This window comes from Amblyraja radiata, chromosome 43 (genome assembly GCF_010909765.2).
Source record: "Amblyraja radiata isolate CabotCenter1 chromosome 43, sAmbRad1.1.pri, whole genome shotgun sequence".
In the NCBI taxonomy this organism is placed as follows: domain Eukaryota; kingdom Metazoa; phylum Chordata; class Chondrichthyes; order Rajiformes; family Rajidae; genus Amblyraja; species Amblyraja radiata.
In genome coordinates, this window is record NC_045998.1 from 1,269,855 (window position 1) to 1,286,696 (window position 16,842).

Below are 16,842 nucleotides of genomic sequence, written 5' to 3' on the forward strand. Positions count from 1 at the left end.
ATAATGCTGAGTGTGTGTTGGGAACAGCCTTTACATCATCGATTATTTTTAACAGAATGCACTTTATTTAAATGTAACTTATTGACTTTGTGGTGTTGATTTAATCATGGAGTTTGTGTACACATTCCCCTAATGTAACAGTGACTACTGAGAAAGTGTTCTCTCCTCCGTCAATGGCTTGGTCTGGGAGAGATCACTGCTGCTGTACCTGTGTGACCATCTCCATTGTGCTGAAATAAAGTCATGTCCACAGCCACGGGTCTCTCTCTCTCTCTCTCTGTGTTTAACACGCACACACACACACACGTACGCACGCGCACACACACGTACACACGCACACGTACGCACGCACACGTACGCACGCACACGTACGCACACACGTATGCACTCACACACGTATGCGCACACACACGTACGCACACACATGTACGCACACACACACGCACTCACACACACACACATATGCACACACACACGCTCACACGTACGCACACACGCACGGTGACACAGCTTACACCCCACAAGGCCATCAACGATGGGTGCAGAATTAGGCCATTCGGCCCAACGGTATGGACAGTGAATTCTAGTTTTAGGTGACGAACCTCCCCTTCCACCCATGTGACCCACATGGACACGTACACATGCTTGATCAATGGTGTTTTATTATTAATGTTTACTGAGTCATTCGTAACTATCACTGTATGTCATGTTGTTACTTGTGGGCGGAGCACCAAGGCAAATTCCTTGTATGGGAATACTTGGCCAATTAACTTACTTTCCTCCACATAACCCTCCCTCTGGCTTCACAGTTCACCCCTTGTCTTCTTTCACCACTGGCCCTTGTCCGTCCTCTTTCCCCCAATCAGTCTGAGGAAGGGTCTCGACCCGAAAACGTCACCTATCCATGTTCTCCACAGATGCTGCCTGACCCGCTGAGTTACTCCAGCACTCTGTGAAACGTCACCTATCCATGTTCTCCACAGATGCTGCCTGACCCGCTGAGTTACTCCAGCACTCTGTGAAACGTCACCTATCCATGTTCTCCACAGATGCTGCCTGACCCGCTGAGTTACTCCAGCACTGTCTGTGTCTCTCCCTGTGTCTGTGTTTTAACAATATGTTCCTATCAAGTTACACACACACACGCAAGCACTTAGACACGCGTGCACGCATACACATGCACACGGACATAGACACACGTATACAGACACACACGTATACACAGACATACACGCATAGACACATGCACACAGACGCGCGCATACACGCGCACACACACACACACATACATACAGACACACACATGCACACAGACAGTGTCAGGTTGGGATGGAGTCCAGGTCTCTGGCGCTGTGAGGCCTCTACCACCCCCACTGTGTAAAACCAACTTCCTTTACACCCGATGGTCGGCAGCTGTGAGCTGCAGATGTGCTGAACATCTGGCTGCTAAATCCTCCCTCGTCGACGACTCGCGTCTGAGCTGCCAAACCCACCTCAGCCCTGCCGCACACATGACACGGTGGCGCAGCGGGTGGAGCTGCTGCCTCACAGACCCGAGTTCCATCCCGACTACGGGTGCTGTCTGTGTGGAGTTTGCACGTTCTCCCCGTGACCTGCGTGGGTTTTCTCTGGGTGCTCCGGTTTCCTCCCACACTCCAAAGGCGTGCGGGTTCGGTAAAACATTTTGTCCCTAGTGTGTGTTGAATCGAACTAATTGCTGGTCGGTACAGACCTTGGCTCAAAGGGCATAATTCTTGATTAGTGCAGGTGTCAGAGGTTGTGGAGAGAATGGGGTCAGGAGGGAGAGATAGACCAGCCGTGATTGGATGGCAGAGTAGACTTGATGGGCTGAATGGCCTCATTCTACTATTCTTTACGACCTTATCTCTAAATGAAACTCCGAAGGGTCTCGACCTGAAACATCACCCATTCCTTCTCTCCAGAGATGCTGCCTGTCCCGCTGAGTCACTCCAGCACTTTGTGTCTGTCCACTGTGTAAACCAGCATCTGCAGTTCCTTCCTGCGCTGAAGACGAGGCGTGCGCGCGTGTGTGAGCAACAAGAGGTTTATTTTGATCCGACAGGCAAACAGGAACAAAACATATTGTGTGACTCACTCACCCCAACCCCCTGCTTCCTGTCACCGGCCTGATCTCAATCTGCAGAGACATTTATCTTTCTTCCTTCAAGTCACGAGCAGAAACAGCCCAGACCAAAATAAACTTGTGCAGGGGAGGGGGGAGGGGAGAGAGGGGGAGGGAGGGGTGGAGAGAGGGGGAGGGAGGGGTGGAGAGAGGGGGAGGGAGGGGTGGAGAGGAGGGGAGAGGCAGGAGGGGGAAAGAGGGAGTGGAGGGGGAGAAAGGGAGGAGGGGGAAAGGGAGTGGGGGGGAGAGGTAAAGAGGGGGGGAGGGGGAGAACGAGGAAGGGGGAGAGGGAGTGGAGGAGGGGGAGGGAGTTAGGGAGAGGGGGAGAGAGGGAGGAGGGAGGGAGTTAGGGGAAGGGGACAATGGGGGAGGGGGAGGGAGGTGATTGTCGACGAGCGGAGTTTCTCTTCCTTTATCCACGGGGAGAGAGGATGCGATGGGAACCGTCTGGAGTGTTGTGGAGGGGACGGGACAGGAGGGGGCGCTGGTCACACCTCGACCGCTTCATGAGGGTTGTTGTGTCTCTTCACCACAAACACCTTCTGTCCAGAGATGGTGGCCATGTACGTGTGTTCCCCAAACACCACTGGGAGCAGAGAGAGAGAGAGACTTGGTCAATGCTCACCCCCGCTCACTGCTCCCCTACCCCCCCCTCCCCCCACACCCCGCCCCCCCCCCCACCGCTCCCCTCCCCACTCAACACCTCCCCCCCACACCACTCCACCTCCCCCCCCCCCACCGCTCCCCCACTCCGCTCCCCTCCCCCACTCAACACCTCCCCCCCCCCCACACCATCTCACAACCGCCCACCCACTCCCCACCCCACCGCCAGAGACCCGGGTTCCATCCCGACCACGGGTGCTGTCTGTACGGAGTTTGCACGTTCTCCCCGTGACCCGCGTGGGTTTTCTCTGGGTACTCCGGTTTCCTCCCACACTCCAAAGACGTGCGGGTTTGTAGATTAATTGGCTTCGGTGTAAATGTAAATTGTCCCCCAGTGTGTGTGTGTAGGATAGTGTTCGTGTGCGGGGATCGCTGGTCATCACGGACCCGGTGGGCCGAAGGGCCTGTTTCCGCGCTGTATCTCTAAACTAAATTAAACTTAGTTACAAAGTGGCAACAGGCCCTTCGGCCCACCAAGCCCACGCTGACCAATGATCCCCGCACACTAACACTATCCTACACACACCAGGGACAATTTACAAATGAAAATTAAATCTCCCCACAACCTCTGACGTACTGATCAAGAATTATGCCCTTTGGGCCAGGGTCCGTCCCGACCAGCAATTAATTCTCTCCAACACACACTAGGGACAAAATGTTTTACCGAACCCGCACGTTTTTGGAGTGTGGGAGGAAACCGGAACACCCGGAGAAAACCCACGCAGGTCACGGGGAGAACGTGCAAACTCCACACAGACAGCACCCGAGGTCGGGATGGAACCCGGGTCTGTGGCGGTGGGGTGGGCGGTGAGTGGGCTGGAGGGGGCTGGGGGTTGTGAGGCAGCAGCTCTACCCGCTGCAACGCCACCGTATTGGGTGGTCACTCACCGGACATCCTCTTGAATGAGGGCTGGGGGCTGCCGCTGATACAGAGTTTGACCGCAGTCTGCACCATCCGCATGATGATCCCCGCGGTCTCCTCGTCGTTCTCCAGCTCCCCCGCCGACTGCAAACACAATACAGGGACCGCTCTGAGTCACTCCAGCACCGATCCATGTTCCCCAGAGATGCTGCCTGACCCACTGAGTTACTCCAGCACTCTGTGAAACATCACCTATCCACGTTCTCCTCAGATGCTGCCTGACCCGCTGAGTTACTCCAGCACTCTGTGAAACGTCACCTATCCACGTTCTCCTCAGATGCTGCCTGACCCGCTGAGTTACTCCAGCACTCTGTGAAACGTCACCTATCCATGTTCTCCACAGATGCTGCCTGACCCGCTGAGCTGTAGAGTTCCTAGTACCACATGCCCACGTTTGGCTCATATTCCATTAAACATTTCCCATTCATGGACATATCTAAATATATTTTAAATGTCGTTATAGTACGTGCCTCTACTGCCTTCTCTGGCAGCTCGTCCCTTAATCTCATGACCTCTGGTTCTTGATTCCCCAACTCTGAGTAAAAGACTGTATTCACCCGACCTATTCTCTTCATGATTTTTTACACCTCAACAAGATCACCCCTCAGCCTCCTGCGCTCCAAGGACTAAATTCCCAGCCTGCCCCCAACCTCTCCCTGCAGCTCAGGCCCCTCGAGTCCTGGCAACATCCTCGTCAATCTTCTCTGCACCCAACAACTTTCCTATAACATGGTCCCCAAAACTGACCAGTCCTCCAAGCGCAGCCCCACCAACACCTTGTACAACTCTAACATAACAGGAGATAAACAGCTGGAGTGTATCCCAACTTCTACACTCAGTAATAGACACAAAATGCCAGAGTAACTCAGCGGGACTGGACAGGCAGCATCTCTGGAGAGAAGGAATAATGGGTGAGGTTTTGGGTCGAGACCGCTGAATTACTCCAGCATTTTGTGTCCACCTTTGATTTAAACCAGCACCTGCCTACACATTCTACACTCAGTACCCTGCCTGATGAAGACAAGCTTGTCAAGTCTTCACCATCCTCTCTGATCCCTTCCTGATCAGGAGGTAACCCAACAAACATTCTGACTTTCGGGAATTCCAAAGCCCTCTGAATCAACCACAACTAGACAGTAACTACCACAACTAGAGAGCAACTACCACAACTAGACAGTAACTACCACAACTAGACAGTAACTACCACAACTAGACAGTAACTACCACAACTGGACAGTAACTACCACAACTAGAGTGTAACTACCACAACTGGACAGTAACTACCACAACTAGAGAGCAACTACCACAACTATTAACGGGAAAGGAAGCTCACAAAGGGATAGGAGACTATGGCCAAGTGTAGTAGGGATCGATGTGAAAGGTGAGATGCGTAAGGAATTAAAAGTATTGTATATGAATGTGCGAAGTATAAGAAGTAAAGTAGATGAGCTTGAGGCTCAGTTAGAGGTTGGTAGATATGACATTGTGGGGATTACTGAGACGTGGCTGCAGGAGGATCGGGCCTGGGAACTTAATATTCAGGGTTATACATCCTATAGAAAGGACAGGCAGATGGGCAGAGGAGGGGGGGTAGCTCTGCTGGTGAGGGATGGAATGCAGTCCCTTGCGAGGGAAGACATGGGGACTGACGAGGTAGAGTCACTGTGGATTAAGTTGAGGAATTGTAAAGGCAAGAAGACACTAATTGGTGTTATTTACAGACCCCCAAATTGTAGCCTGGATGTGGGGTGTAAGTTGCAGCAGGAGTTAAAACGGATTAAGAGAGTTAGATAGAGCTCTAGGGGCTAGTGGAATCAAGGGATTATGGGGAGAAGGCAGGCACGGGTTATTGATAGGGGACGATCAGCCATGATCACAATGAATGGCGGTGCTGGCTCCAAGAGCCAAATGGCCTCCTCCTGCACCTATTTTCTATGTTTCTACTAGAGAGTATCTAGACAGTAACTACCACAACTAGACAGTAACTACCACAACTACCACATAACTACCACAACTAGAGAGCAGTCGTGAACTACTATCTACATCATTGAAAACTCTTGGACTATTTTTGATCAGACTTTACTGGCTTTACTTTGCACTAAATGTTATTCCCTAATCATGTATCTGGCCATGATTAGGGAAATGGCTCAAATGTCAACACGTGCCGTCTTTCCGCTGACCGGTTAGCACGCCAAAGTATTTCACTGTAACTCGGTACAGGTGACAACAAACCATACTGATACTACACCTCTACACCTGTGCATCTTACATGTCTCGGCTGTGTTTCCGTGACTGGCCCAGCACGCGACGCAACAACATCTAGTGGGCGAAACTTACGGACAACACTCCATCCTCACTGATGACCAGGTAGCCCAGCTGGTCCGGGATTCTCTCCAAGCCTTGGGTCAACGTGGACGTCTGTGGGAGGCAGAGGGACAGAAGGAGTGGGCGAGGGGGTGGGGGACATAGAAACATCGAACACAGGTGCAGGAGGAGGCCACTCGGCCCTTTGTGCCAGTACCGCCCTTCCTAGAAACATCGACACAGGTGCAGGAGGAGGCCACTCGGCCCTTTGTGCCAGTACCGCCCTTCCTAGAAACATCGACACAGGTGCAGGAGGAGGCCACTCGGCCCTTTGTGCCAGTACCGCCCTTCCTAGAAACATCGAACACAGGTGCAGGAGGAGGCCATTCGGCCCTTTGTGCCAGTACTGCCCTCCTAGAAACATCGAACACAGGTGCAGGAGGAGGCCACTCGGCCCTTCCAGCCAGTACCGCCCTTCCTAGAAACATCGAACACAGGTGCAGAAGGAGGCCACTCGGCCCTTTGTGCCAGTACTGCCCTCCTAGAAACATAGAAACATCGAACACAGGTGCAGGAGGAGGCCACTCGGCCCTTCCAGCCAGTACTACCCTCCTATATGATGATGGCTGATCATCCACAATCAGTTCCCCGATCCTTGACCCATTTAGCCCCAAGATATAAATGTAATTCTCTCTTGAAAACATCCAGTGACTCGGCCCCCACTTCACCTGAACCCTGTACACTCCACACCTGTACCTGTGCCGCCTTTACCTGTCCAGGTGAGCTACCACCTGAATTTGGGGGAAGGGGGGGGGTTGGGGTCGGTCTGACGCCGCCCGCGGGGCCTCCCGCTCCCGCAGCCGCTGCCCCCTTGTCCCGAGGCCGCGTCTCCCCCCCAACTGCGGCCACTCGGCCCGAGACCCCGCGTCTCTCACTCACCATCGCTGCTGCTGCCCCCGCGCCTGCGCACCCGCCCCGGTCACCTGACCCTCCCGGCCCCGCCCCGCCCCGCCGCGCTCCTCCCATTGGTCGCATCCCACGTCCGTCACCCGCCCCTCACCAGATGTCCCGCCTCCCCTGCAGCCCCGCCCCCTCCCATTGGTCCTATCCCACGTCCGTCACCCGCGACCCCGCCCCTCACCGGATGTCCCGCCGCCCCCTGCAGCCCCGCCCCCTCCCATTGGCCGCATACCACGTCCGTCACCCGCGACCCCGCCTCTCACCGGATGTCCCGCCTCCCCTGCAGCCCTGCCACCTCCCATTGGCCGCATACCACGTCCGTCACCCGCGACCCCGCCTCTCACCGGATGTCCCGCCTCCCCTGCAGCCCTGCCACCTCCCATTGGTCGCATACCACGTCCGTCACCCGCGACCCCGCCTCTCACCAGATGTCCCGCCTCCCATGGGCTCCCATTGGCCACAGCCCGCCGTCCATCCGTGTAGTCCCGCCCCTTCCATTAGTCCCGCCTCCGGGTCCCTCCCATTGGACGACGCCGACGTCCATCATCCCCCTGGTGGACACATCCTGCACCTGCACCTGCACTCCAGGCCTTTCACTGAACTGGTGATGAGACAGACTCTGGCCCTTCGGCCCCCAGGTCTAATTCTACCCCTAGCTTGTGATTTTATCGCTGTTGGAAGATTCATTTGCCTCCTGGGATAAATCAAGTTCTATCGTATCGTAGATCTCACGATCCCGGGATCTCATGATCCCATAATCTTGTGATCTCATAATCCCATGATCTCATGATTTTATGATCCCATGATCTTGTGATAAGATCCCATGATCTAGTGATCCCATGATTTTATGATCCCATGATCTTGTGATAAGATCCCATGATAAGATCCCATGATCTAGTGATCCCATGATTTTATGATCTCATGATCTTGTGATAAGATCCCATGATAAGATCCCACGATCTAGTGATCCCATGATCTTGTGATCCCATGATCTCATGACCCTGCGCCTGTGATCCTTTGAAGCGCCCACCACAGGAGCACAGAATGAGGAAATTCCCACCAACGGATAGTAGCTCAGTGTTGCCTCACCCCGTCACGAAGGCATCTCTTATCAGCCTCCGCTTCCTGGACAAACTCGTTATCATTTCATCATTTCCTTTTTCATTTCACTTGCTTATTCTTTTACAGCAACCTCTAGTTTTGAACAAATCACCAAAACTGAAGTCGTCTCATAGAGTCACACAGCGTGGAAACTTGCCCACACCGGCCAACAATGCCTCAGCTACACTAGTCCCACTGCCAAATCCTTCCAAACCTGTCCTATCCATGTACCTGTCTAACTGTTTCTCCCGATTATTACTGCTACCAATCCTTTTACACCAGAGATGGTGGTGCAGCGGGTAGAGCTGCTGCCTCACAGAGCCAGAGTCCCGGATTTCATCCTGACTACGGGTGCTGTCTGTACGGAGTTTGCACGTTCTCCCTGTGACCTGCGTGGGTTTTCTCCAACCGCGTGCAGGTTTGTAGGTTAATTCGTAAAATTGTCCCTAGTGTGTGTAGGATAGTGTTAGTGTGCGGGGATCGCTGGGCAGTGTGGACTCGATGGGCCGAAGGGCCTGTTTCCTCGCTGTATCTATCTTTAAAAAAATTAAAACCACTCCAGAAAATCTAATTGAAGTATTTTTTTTAATAGTGATTCAACCAGCTATTACTAAAGTAAGGTTCTGCTTAAAACCAGTGACCGGACAGTTCATATACAGATTGTACCTAAATAATTTACAGGATTGGTGAGTTTTTCTTTTAAAACAAATATTCGGTGTTGATAGAACTGGAAAGGGTTTGTTTAACACAACTGGTTGTCGGAGTGCAAAATAAAGTGTCCGAATATGACCAGGGGGGAGAGGGAGGAGAGGGAGGAGAGGGAGGAGGGGGGAAGAGGGGGAGAGGGGGAGAGAGAGGAGGGGGAGAGAGAGGAGGGGAGAGAGAGGAGGGGGAGAGGGGGAGAGGGGGAGAGGGGGAGAGAGAGGAGGGGGAGAGGGGGAGAGGGGGAGAGAGAGGAGGGGGAGAGGGGGAGAGAGAGGAGGGGGAGAGGGGGAGAGGGGGAGAGGGAGGAGAGGGAGGAGAGGGGAGAGGGGGGAGAGGGGGAGAGGGGGAGAGGGGGAGAGGGGGAGAGGGGGAGAGGGGGAGAGGGGGAGAGGGGGAGGAGAGGGGGAGAGAGAGGAGGGGGAGAGAGAGGAGGGGGAGAGGTGACTATGTGCGACGTGAAAGGAGGAAGCTGCCACCAAGAGCGCAGGCGCAGAGCAAAGCGCAGAAGCCCAGCACCAGGGTGACCCCCATCAGGATGTAAATGACGGTGGTGGTCCAGAAGGCAAAGAGGTACACCGTCTTGTCACAGTAGCTGAACGATGTGTTGTTGTTGTAATCGGGTGGGTAGATAGTGTAGATCCACACGTTCCCTGAAACACACAATGCGTCAACAGAGCTCGGAAACAGGTCCTTCGGCCCACCGAGTCCGCGCCGACCAGCAATCCCCGCACATCGACACTATCCTACACACACTACGGACATTTTTATATTTACCAAAGCCAATTAACCTACAAAACCCGCACGCCTTTGGAGTGTGGGAGGAAACCGAAGATGCCGGAGAAAACCAAATATATTTACCACAGATAAACCAGATGACGGAGAAGATAGAAACCACACCCTTCAAAACGAGGTCAGATTTACAGGCAGACTCCCGAGAATCTTCATCATTCGAAGAGCATGATGCCAAGGACAGCATCACGAAAAAGAGGGTGAAACATCCAGAGACGATGAGATAGATTGGAATGAGGTACTGTATGGTGCAGGAGTCCAGATAGATGGTGCCTGGTGAATGAGAGAGGTGAAGTAAGTCACAAACGTGGACAAGTCAACATTTCCCCAACCCACACCACGCATCCATGCTCTCCACAGATGCTGCCTGACTTTCAGACTTTATTATTGTTATGTGCTATCCAGTCAGCAGAAAGACTATATATGATTATGATGAAGATAGACACAAAAACCAGTAGCTCAGCGGGTCAGACAGCCTTCTGCCATCTGATCTGCTGAGTTACTCCAGCATTTTTTGTGTCTATCTTCGGTTTTACCATCATCTGCAGTTCCTTCCTACACATACATGATGTACACGAGCCGTCCACAGTGTACAGATACAGGATAAAGGGAATAACGTTTAGTGCACGATAAAGTCCGATTAAAGATAGTCCGAGGGTCTCCAATGAGGTAGATGGGAGGTCAGAACCGCTCTCTAGTTGGTGAGAGGATGGTTCAGTTCAGCCGGGAAGAAACTGTACCTGAATCTGGAGGTGTGTGTTTTCACACTTCTGTACCTCTTGCCCAATGGGAGAGGGGAGAAGAGTGAGTGACCGGGGGTGAGACTGGTCCTTGATGATGCTGCTGGCCTTGCCGAGGCAGCATGAGGTGTAGATGGAGGCGATGGAAGAGAGGTTGGTTCGTGTGGGACTATTGTAGCTGGGACATGTTGGTCAGTGTGGGCAAGTTGGGCTCAAGGGCCCGTTTCCCTCGATATAATTAATGGGCTGCCTGATGCTGGGTGTTTCTATCACATAAAACAAAAGTTGTCACCTCATTAAACTTCCCCTAAAACAATGTTCTAATTTGTATTAAAACAAAACCAATGAAGATCTCACCGATGGTAATGGAAGCGATGGCCAAGAGAGAGGACAGCACCTTCATGCAGCCTGCAAAAGACATCGCAACAATGAGTCCAGAGAAACAGCATGAAACAGGCCCTTCGGCCCACTGAGCCCGCGCTGACCCGTTCACACTAGTTCCATATTATTCCCACTTCCTCATCCACTCCCTGCACACAAGGTGGCAATTTACACAGGGCCGATTAACGTACAAACCTGCACGTCTTTGGGGTAAAACTAATTCATAGTTTGAAAGCAGTATTTTCTTACATATAAGAATCAAAGCTGGAAAATACAGAAGAAATGAAGGTGTACATGTGCACTGCTTCCCGGCAATGTTTATGCAGTGTGACCTTTGACCTGGGCATGCGTAGTCGGAAAACCGAACTTGCTTATTCACTGGAATTTTGAATGGGAGGGAATCTTATAGAAACATACACATTTCTTAAGGGATTGGACAGGCTAGCTGCAGGAAAAATGTTCCTGATGTTGGGGGAGTCCAGAACCAGGAGTCACAATCAAAGAATAAGGGGTCGGCCATTTAGGACAGAGATGACGAAAAACTTTTTCACCCAGAGAGTTGTGAATCTGTGGAATTCTCTGCCACAAAAGGCAGTGGAGGCCAATTCACTGGATGTATTCAAGAGAGAGTTAGATTTAGCTCTTAGGGCTAACGGAATCAAAGGATACGGGGAGAAAGCAGGAAACAGGTACTGAGTTGGATGATCAGCCATGATCATATTGAATGGCGGTGCTGGAGGAAGGGCCGAATGGCCTACTCCTGCTCCTATTTTCTATGTATCTGAAGTCAAACTGAATGCCTGACCCACCGAGTTCCTCCTGCAGTTAGTTGAATGCGCAAGATTCCATCGCCTGGTTCATCTACAGGTTGAACCCTGGGCCATTGCCTCTGTAACCCATTGATGCTCTAGGGCAGAGAGGTAGAGTTCCTGATACCTGTGGCAGCCGGTGAGACTGTAGGTTCCTCGATGGTCTGCAGCAATGGAGTGTAGAAACTTCTCTCCGATTCCATAGTCACCCTCTCTTCCCATGCAGCGAGACAGGACAGGGAGGAAAGAGTTGGCACGTTAAACTCACAACAACCAATGCCAGATAGACTCAAAGTGCTGGATTAACTCAGCGGGATAGGCAGCATCTCTGGAGCGAAGGAATGGGTGACGTTTTGGGTCGAGACCCTTCTTCAGACTGATGACAGGGGAGAGGGAGGTGCGTAGATAAGGTGTGTAAGGTGTGGAAACAGGACAAAGGGAATGGAGATTACGGACTATGTAGAATGGATCATTGTTAGTTGGGAGAAGGGAACAACAAAGCAGAGATCGAAGGTCGACAAAAATGCTGGAGAAACTCAACGGGTGAGGCAGTATCAATGGTGCAAAGGAATAGGCGACGTTTCGGGTCGAGACCCTTCTTCAAAAGAAAGAACTGCAGAGATAGAATGTAGTCGGAGACAGTAAGACTGGTTGGAGAACTGGGAAGGGGAAGGGAAGTGAGAGGGAAAGCAAGGGCTACTTGAAGTTAGAGAAGTCAATGCTCAAAGATGTTGTCTCCCCTATATTTTGTCTTTTCTGGTCCAGAATATTTAACAAACGTAGAACACAATTGGTGGAAACAAACATTGAAAACTCTGTGTCACAAAACTCATTATAATTTAAACAAAAACATTTGCTGATTGAGTTTTAACCAGATTAGCGAGAGGAGTCAGAGTGCAGATTAAACCAACGCAGTTCAAGTGTTTTTAAAACAACGTTACGGCCCAGAGCCGTCTATAATTTGTCAATTAATAGCGGGGCCAGAGGGTTAAAATGAAGCTGTGTCCAGTGCCAGGAATCGAACCCACGCCACAGAGAGAGAGACAGACAGACAGACAGACAGACAGAGGCAGAGAGGGGCAGAGAGGGGCAGACGGAGAGAGAGAGAGAGAGAGAGAGAGAGAGAGAGAGAGAGAGAGAGAGAGAGAGAGAGAGAGAGAGAGAGAGAGAGAGAGAGACAGAGAGAGAGACAGAGAGAGAGACAGAGAGAGAGACAGAGAGACAGAGACAGAGACAGAGAGAGAGACAGAGAGAGAGGCAGAGAGAGACAGAAAGACAGACAGAAAGAGAGACAGAAAGAGAGACAGAGAGAGAGAGACAGAGAGAGAGAGAGAGACAGAGAGAGAGACAGAGAGAGAGATAGAGAGAGAGATAGAAAGAGAGACAGAGAGAGAGACAGAGAATATCAGTAACTCACCACTGCTTGCAGGGTACTTACTACGTGCTCTGCCAGTGTATATATGGGCCAGAGAGATGGTGGGTTAGTGTAGCTCTGGATAACGGGATGAGCAGAGCTTGTGTTCCACCACAGTTACTCAAACAGCAGAGCAGCAATAAACCGTTTCACCCTCAACTAAACTTCCTTCATCCGCCCTGACCACCGCCACTGGCTCGTCATTATCTACACAGATCAGTGTAAGGGAGCGACTCTCAATCGCACAATCCCCAACAGTCATACAACGCACAAACAGGCCCTTCGGCCCGCGACGCCCATGTTAGCCCCTCCACTATTTATATTGAGCAGCATGCGTACGAACAATTACAGGACTTGATCTTGCACCAACATGATTCCACCTTATGTGTGGGATGGAACAGCAGATGCTAGTTTAAACTAGAGACAGACACAAAATGCTGGAGTAACTCAGTGGGACAGGCAGCATCTCTGGAGAGAAGGAATGGGTGACGTTTCGTGTCGAGACCCTTCTTCAGACCAGAAACGTCATCCATTCCTTCTCCCCAGAGATGCTGCCTGTCCCGCTGAGTTACTCCAGCGTTTAGTGTCTATCATTGGCTTAAACCAGCATCTGCAGTTCCTTCCTACTTTATTTAACAGCATACTTACTAATAACTGCCTTGCACTAAACGTTATTCCCTTTACCCTGTATCTGTACACTGTGGACGGCTCGATTGTAATCATGTATTGTCTTTCCACTGACTGGATAGCATGTAACAAAAAGCTTTTCACTGTACCTCGGTACACGTGACAATAAACTATACTAAACATGGAGATCTCCATGGAGACATACAGCAGTGATACAGACCCTTTGGCCCGCTGCACCCATGCTAGACATCTCCAATAATTATATCTAACCGGAGAGGCACAGTGCCTCAAAAAGCTGGAGTAACTCAGCGGGTCAGGCAGCATCTGTGGAGAACATGGATAGGTGACGTTTCACAGAGTGCTGGAGTAACTCAGCGGGTCAGGCAGCATCTGTGGAGAACATGGATAGGTGATGTTTCACAGAGTGCTGGAGTAACTCAGCGGGTCAGGCAGCATCTGTGGAGAACATGGATAGGTGATGTTTCACAGAGTGCTGGAGTAACTCAGCGGGTCAGGCAGCATCTCAGCACTTGCACTTTATGTGCAATGTGACGAATAAAACTGATTGATTGTTTGATCGATTGATCTGTGGAGAACATGGATATAAAGGGAGTTGCTGGCTGCTATTCCATGACCATCATGGAAGAGATACAGATTGCATTACTACAACAGCAACAGAGACTTGTGTTAGCAGCAGCCCTCATGCTTACAGATCAGCCAGGCAGGAGTACAACAAGGAAGGGTCGCAAGAAACACAGGACAAGGTCTGTGTGGACGAGGTCCTTGTTCCGGATGAGACCCACTTTGGGCCAGTATGAGATCATGATGACGGATCTGCAGTGGGAAGATGAGGCTGCCTTTGGAAACTTCACCAGGTTCCCCCCTGACCTGTTTCAGGAGCTAAAGACACGGGTCGGTCCTCTTCTGCAGAAAACAGACACCATCATGCGGAAGTCACTGGAACCATGCTTGCGCCGAGCCATCACCCTCCGCTACCTTGCATCAGGGGATTCCTACAAGAGCCTCTCGTACAACTTCCATGTGGCTCACAACACCATCAGCAAGGTCGTCCGAGAGACCTGTGACGCCATCAACAATGTATATGAAGAAAATGTTGACTGCCCTAGTACCCCTGGCGGGTGGAGGAGAGTGGCGCACGGCTTCCAAACCAGATGGAACTTCCTGCACACATGTTGACGGGAAACATGTGGCCATCCGGTATCCACCCAGGGAAGGTTCTGTGTACTTTAACTCCATCGTGCTGTTAGCCGTGGTCCATGCAAACTACAACTTCCTGTTTATGAATGTGGGCACACCTGGCAGTGCCACAGATGGAGGGATCTGGAGAGAGACCTGCCTTGGGCAAGCACTGGAGGAAGGGAGAGCAGGCCTTCCTGATCCTGTACCTCTGCCGGGAGAAGACAACCCTGACATCCCCTACGCACTCAGGCCGAATGGCCTCCTCCTGCACCTATCCCCTTCGCACTCAGGCCATGGATGATGAAGCCATACCCTCACAGGCGGATGTCAAGGGAACGGAGGATCTTTAATTGCAGTCTGTCCAGGGCTAGGAGGGCCGTGGATAATGCTTTTGGTTTCCTGGCTAGCAGATTCAGATGCCTGCTGACTACAATGAAGCAGGAGCTCCTCTAGGGCTCTGGTGAGACCACATCTGGAGTATTGTGTACAGTTTTGGTCTCCTAATTTGAGGAAGGACATCCTTGTGATTAAGGCAGTGCAGCGTAGGTTCACGAGATTGATCCCTGGGATGGCGGGACTGTCATATGAGGAAAGATTGAAAAGACTAGGCTTGTATTCACTTGAGTTTAGAAGGATGAGGGGATATCTTATAGAAACATATAAATTAATAAAAGGACTGGACAAGCTAGATGCAGGAAAAATGTTCCCAATGTTGGGTGAGTCCAGAACCAGGGGCCACACACAGTCTTAGAATAAAGGGGAGGTCATTTAAACTGAGGTGAGAAAAAACTTTTTCACCCAGAGAGTTGTGAATTTATGGAATTCCCTGCCACAGAGGCCAGTGGAGGCCAAGTCACTGGATGGATTTAAGAGAGAGTTAGATAGAGCTCTCGGGGCTAGTGGAGTCAAGGGGTATGGGGTGAAGGCAGGAACGGGTTATTGATAGGGGACAATCAGCCATGATCACAATGAAGGGCGGTGCTGGGTCGAAGGGCCGAATGGCCTCCTCCTGCACCTATTTTCTATGTTTCTATGAGTCCGAGAATGTGCAGACCATTGTCTATGTGGCATGTGTCCTCCACAGCCTGATCTGCAGCAGCAGCAATGGTGGAGGGTGACACAGTGGACAAAGACAGGGAACGTCACACCAGGCTCATGGAGAGCTGCAAGACAGGCTGCGCCCATGGTGGCAGTGGGCAGGGAAACGCCAGCAACAAGAGAGGCAAAGGGGCAGAGGGACGGACCATCTCTGTGCTTACTGCAACTCCGAACGAGGCAGTGTACCCTAGCAGCACGACATGTGCTGAAGACCACCAGCTGACATCCCACACCACATATGGAGGACCACCAGCTGACATCCCACACCACATATGGAGGACCACCAGCTGACATCCCACACCACTACCACTACAGGTGATTCTGGCTCAAGTTGGCACTTGCCTCCTGACTGTGTAATCGCGCGGGGAATGCTGTTGCTGCGAGCATATCCATGTGGCGTTGAGCTGGCCGCCTGACGTTAGGCGGGCCAGCCATCCATGGGTGTGCCATAGGCCTTGATCACATCATTGCCTGTGGGTAAAACACATAAGCCTATCAATATGTACAGGAGGCAAACAAATCTTATAAAATAAATCTCAACATCTCACAAGCTGTGTGTCACAGATAATCTTGAGTCAGACTCAGAAAAGGTTTCACAGTGTACCTACCTGGTGAGCATGTTGTGGCATCATCGCCATATGTTGGGGTCCCATGAATGGCACGTGCCTCAACAAACTATGGAACACCAGGGAATTCATAGTGAGTAATTCATACAAAGCATTAAAGTCAAACGTTTTATAAACTTTGATTAAAAGATGTTACTGGCTGAGGAAATCTGTCCACCCTTGCCAAGTCTAAGCCCTCCAAGGAGTAGCTGAGCCATTGCGGTTCCGGGATCTGCAGCATCACCTCCCTCAAATACACTGTGTAGGCGTAAACGTTCCTCTCGTTCCCCATCCTTGGCTGCGACAAGGCGTTTATTGTGTCTGTCGTTATCTTCGCTTGTCACATGAGCTGCAACAAAGAGAGTGATGGAGAAACTTGGA

At 51.4% G+C, this 16,842-nt stretch overlaps 3 protein-coding genes across 4 annotated transcripts in view; all 3 read right to left on the bottom strand.

Moving 5' to 3' along the window:
- LOC116968066 (galactose-3-O-sulfotransferase 2-like) overlaps positions 1-16,842 on the bottom strand; it is a 130,500-nt gene that overhangs the window by 80,230 nt on the left and 33,428 nt on the right. The window lies entirely within an intron of this gene.
- lamtor4 (late endosomal/lysosomal adaptor, MAPK and MTOR activator 4) lies at positions 2,420-7,021 on the bottom strand. The gene is made up of 4 exons (XM_033014698.1): positions 6,972-7,021; positions 6,066-6,146; positions 3,695-3,812; positions 2,420-2,729 (listed from the first exon to the last, which is right to left on the bottom strand). The coding sequence occupies exons 1-4, from the start codon at positions 6,972-6,974 to the stop codon at positions 2,632-2,634; spliced, it is 300 nt and encodes a 99-aa protein (XP_032870589.1). The 5' UTR covers positions 6,975-7,021; the 3' UTR covers positions 2,420-2,631.
- LOC116968069 (transmembrane protein 272-like) lies at positions 9,172-13,131 on the bottom strand. Of its 2 annotated transcripts, XM_033014695.1 has the most exons (5): positions 12,935-13,130; positions 11,645-11,729; positions 10,685-10,735; positions 9,657-9,860; positions 9,172-9,448 (listed from the first exon to the last, which is right to left on the bottom strand). In XM_033014695.1, the coding sequence occupies exons 2-5, from the start codon at positions 11,718-11,720 to the stop codon at positions 9,243-9,245; spliced, it is 537 nt and encodes a 178-aa protein (XP_032870586.1). In that variant the 5' UTR covers positions 11,721-11,729; positions 12,935-13,130; the 3' UTR covers positions 9,172-9,242. The 2 variants fall into 2 exon arrangements, with proteins under 2 accessions (XP_032870586.1, XP_032870587.1); XM_033014696.1 differs by lacking the exon at positions 11,645-11,729 and having other exon boundaries at positions 12,935-13,131.

Bases quoted from the DNA above. Each gene is read 5' to 3' on its own strand.
- lamtor4 (XM_033014698.1), bottom strand. The intron at 3,813-6,065 runs GTAAGTTTCGCC...TTGTGTTTGCAG, and splicing joins GTGAGGATGGAGTGTTGTCC to TCGGCGGGGGAGCTGGAGAA. The intron at 2,730-3,694 runs GTGAGTGACCAC...CTCTGCTCCCAG, and splicing joins CTCATTCAAGAGGATGTCCG to TGGTGTTTGGGGAACACACG.
- LOC116968069 (XM_033014695.1), bottom strand. From the start codon at position 11,720: ATGGAATCGGAGAGAAGTTTCTACACTCCATTGCTGCAGACCATCGAG. The intron at 10,736-11,644 runs GTATCAGGAACT...TGTCTTTTGCAG, and splicing joins AGTCTCACCGGCTGCCACAG to GCTGCATGAAGGTGCTGTCC. The intron at 9,449-9,656 runs GTAAATATATTT...TGTGTGTTTCAG, and splicing joins CGTCATCTGGTTTATCTGTG to GGAACGTGTGGATCTACACT.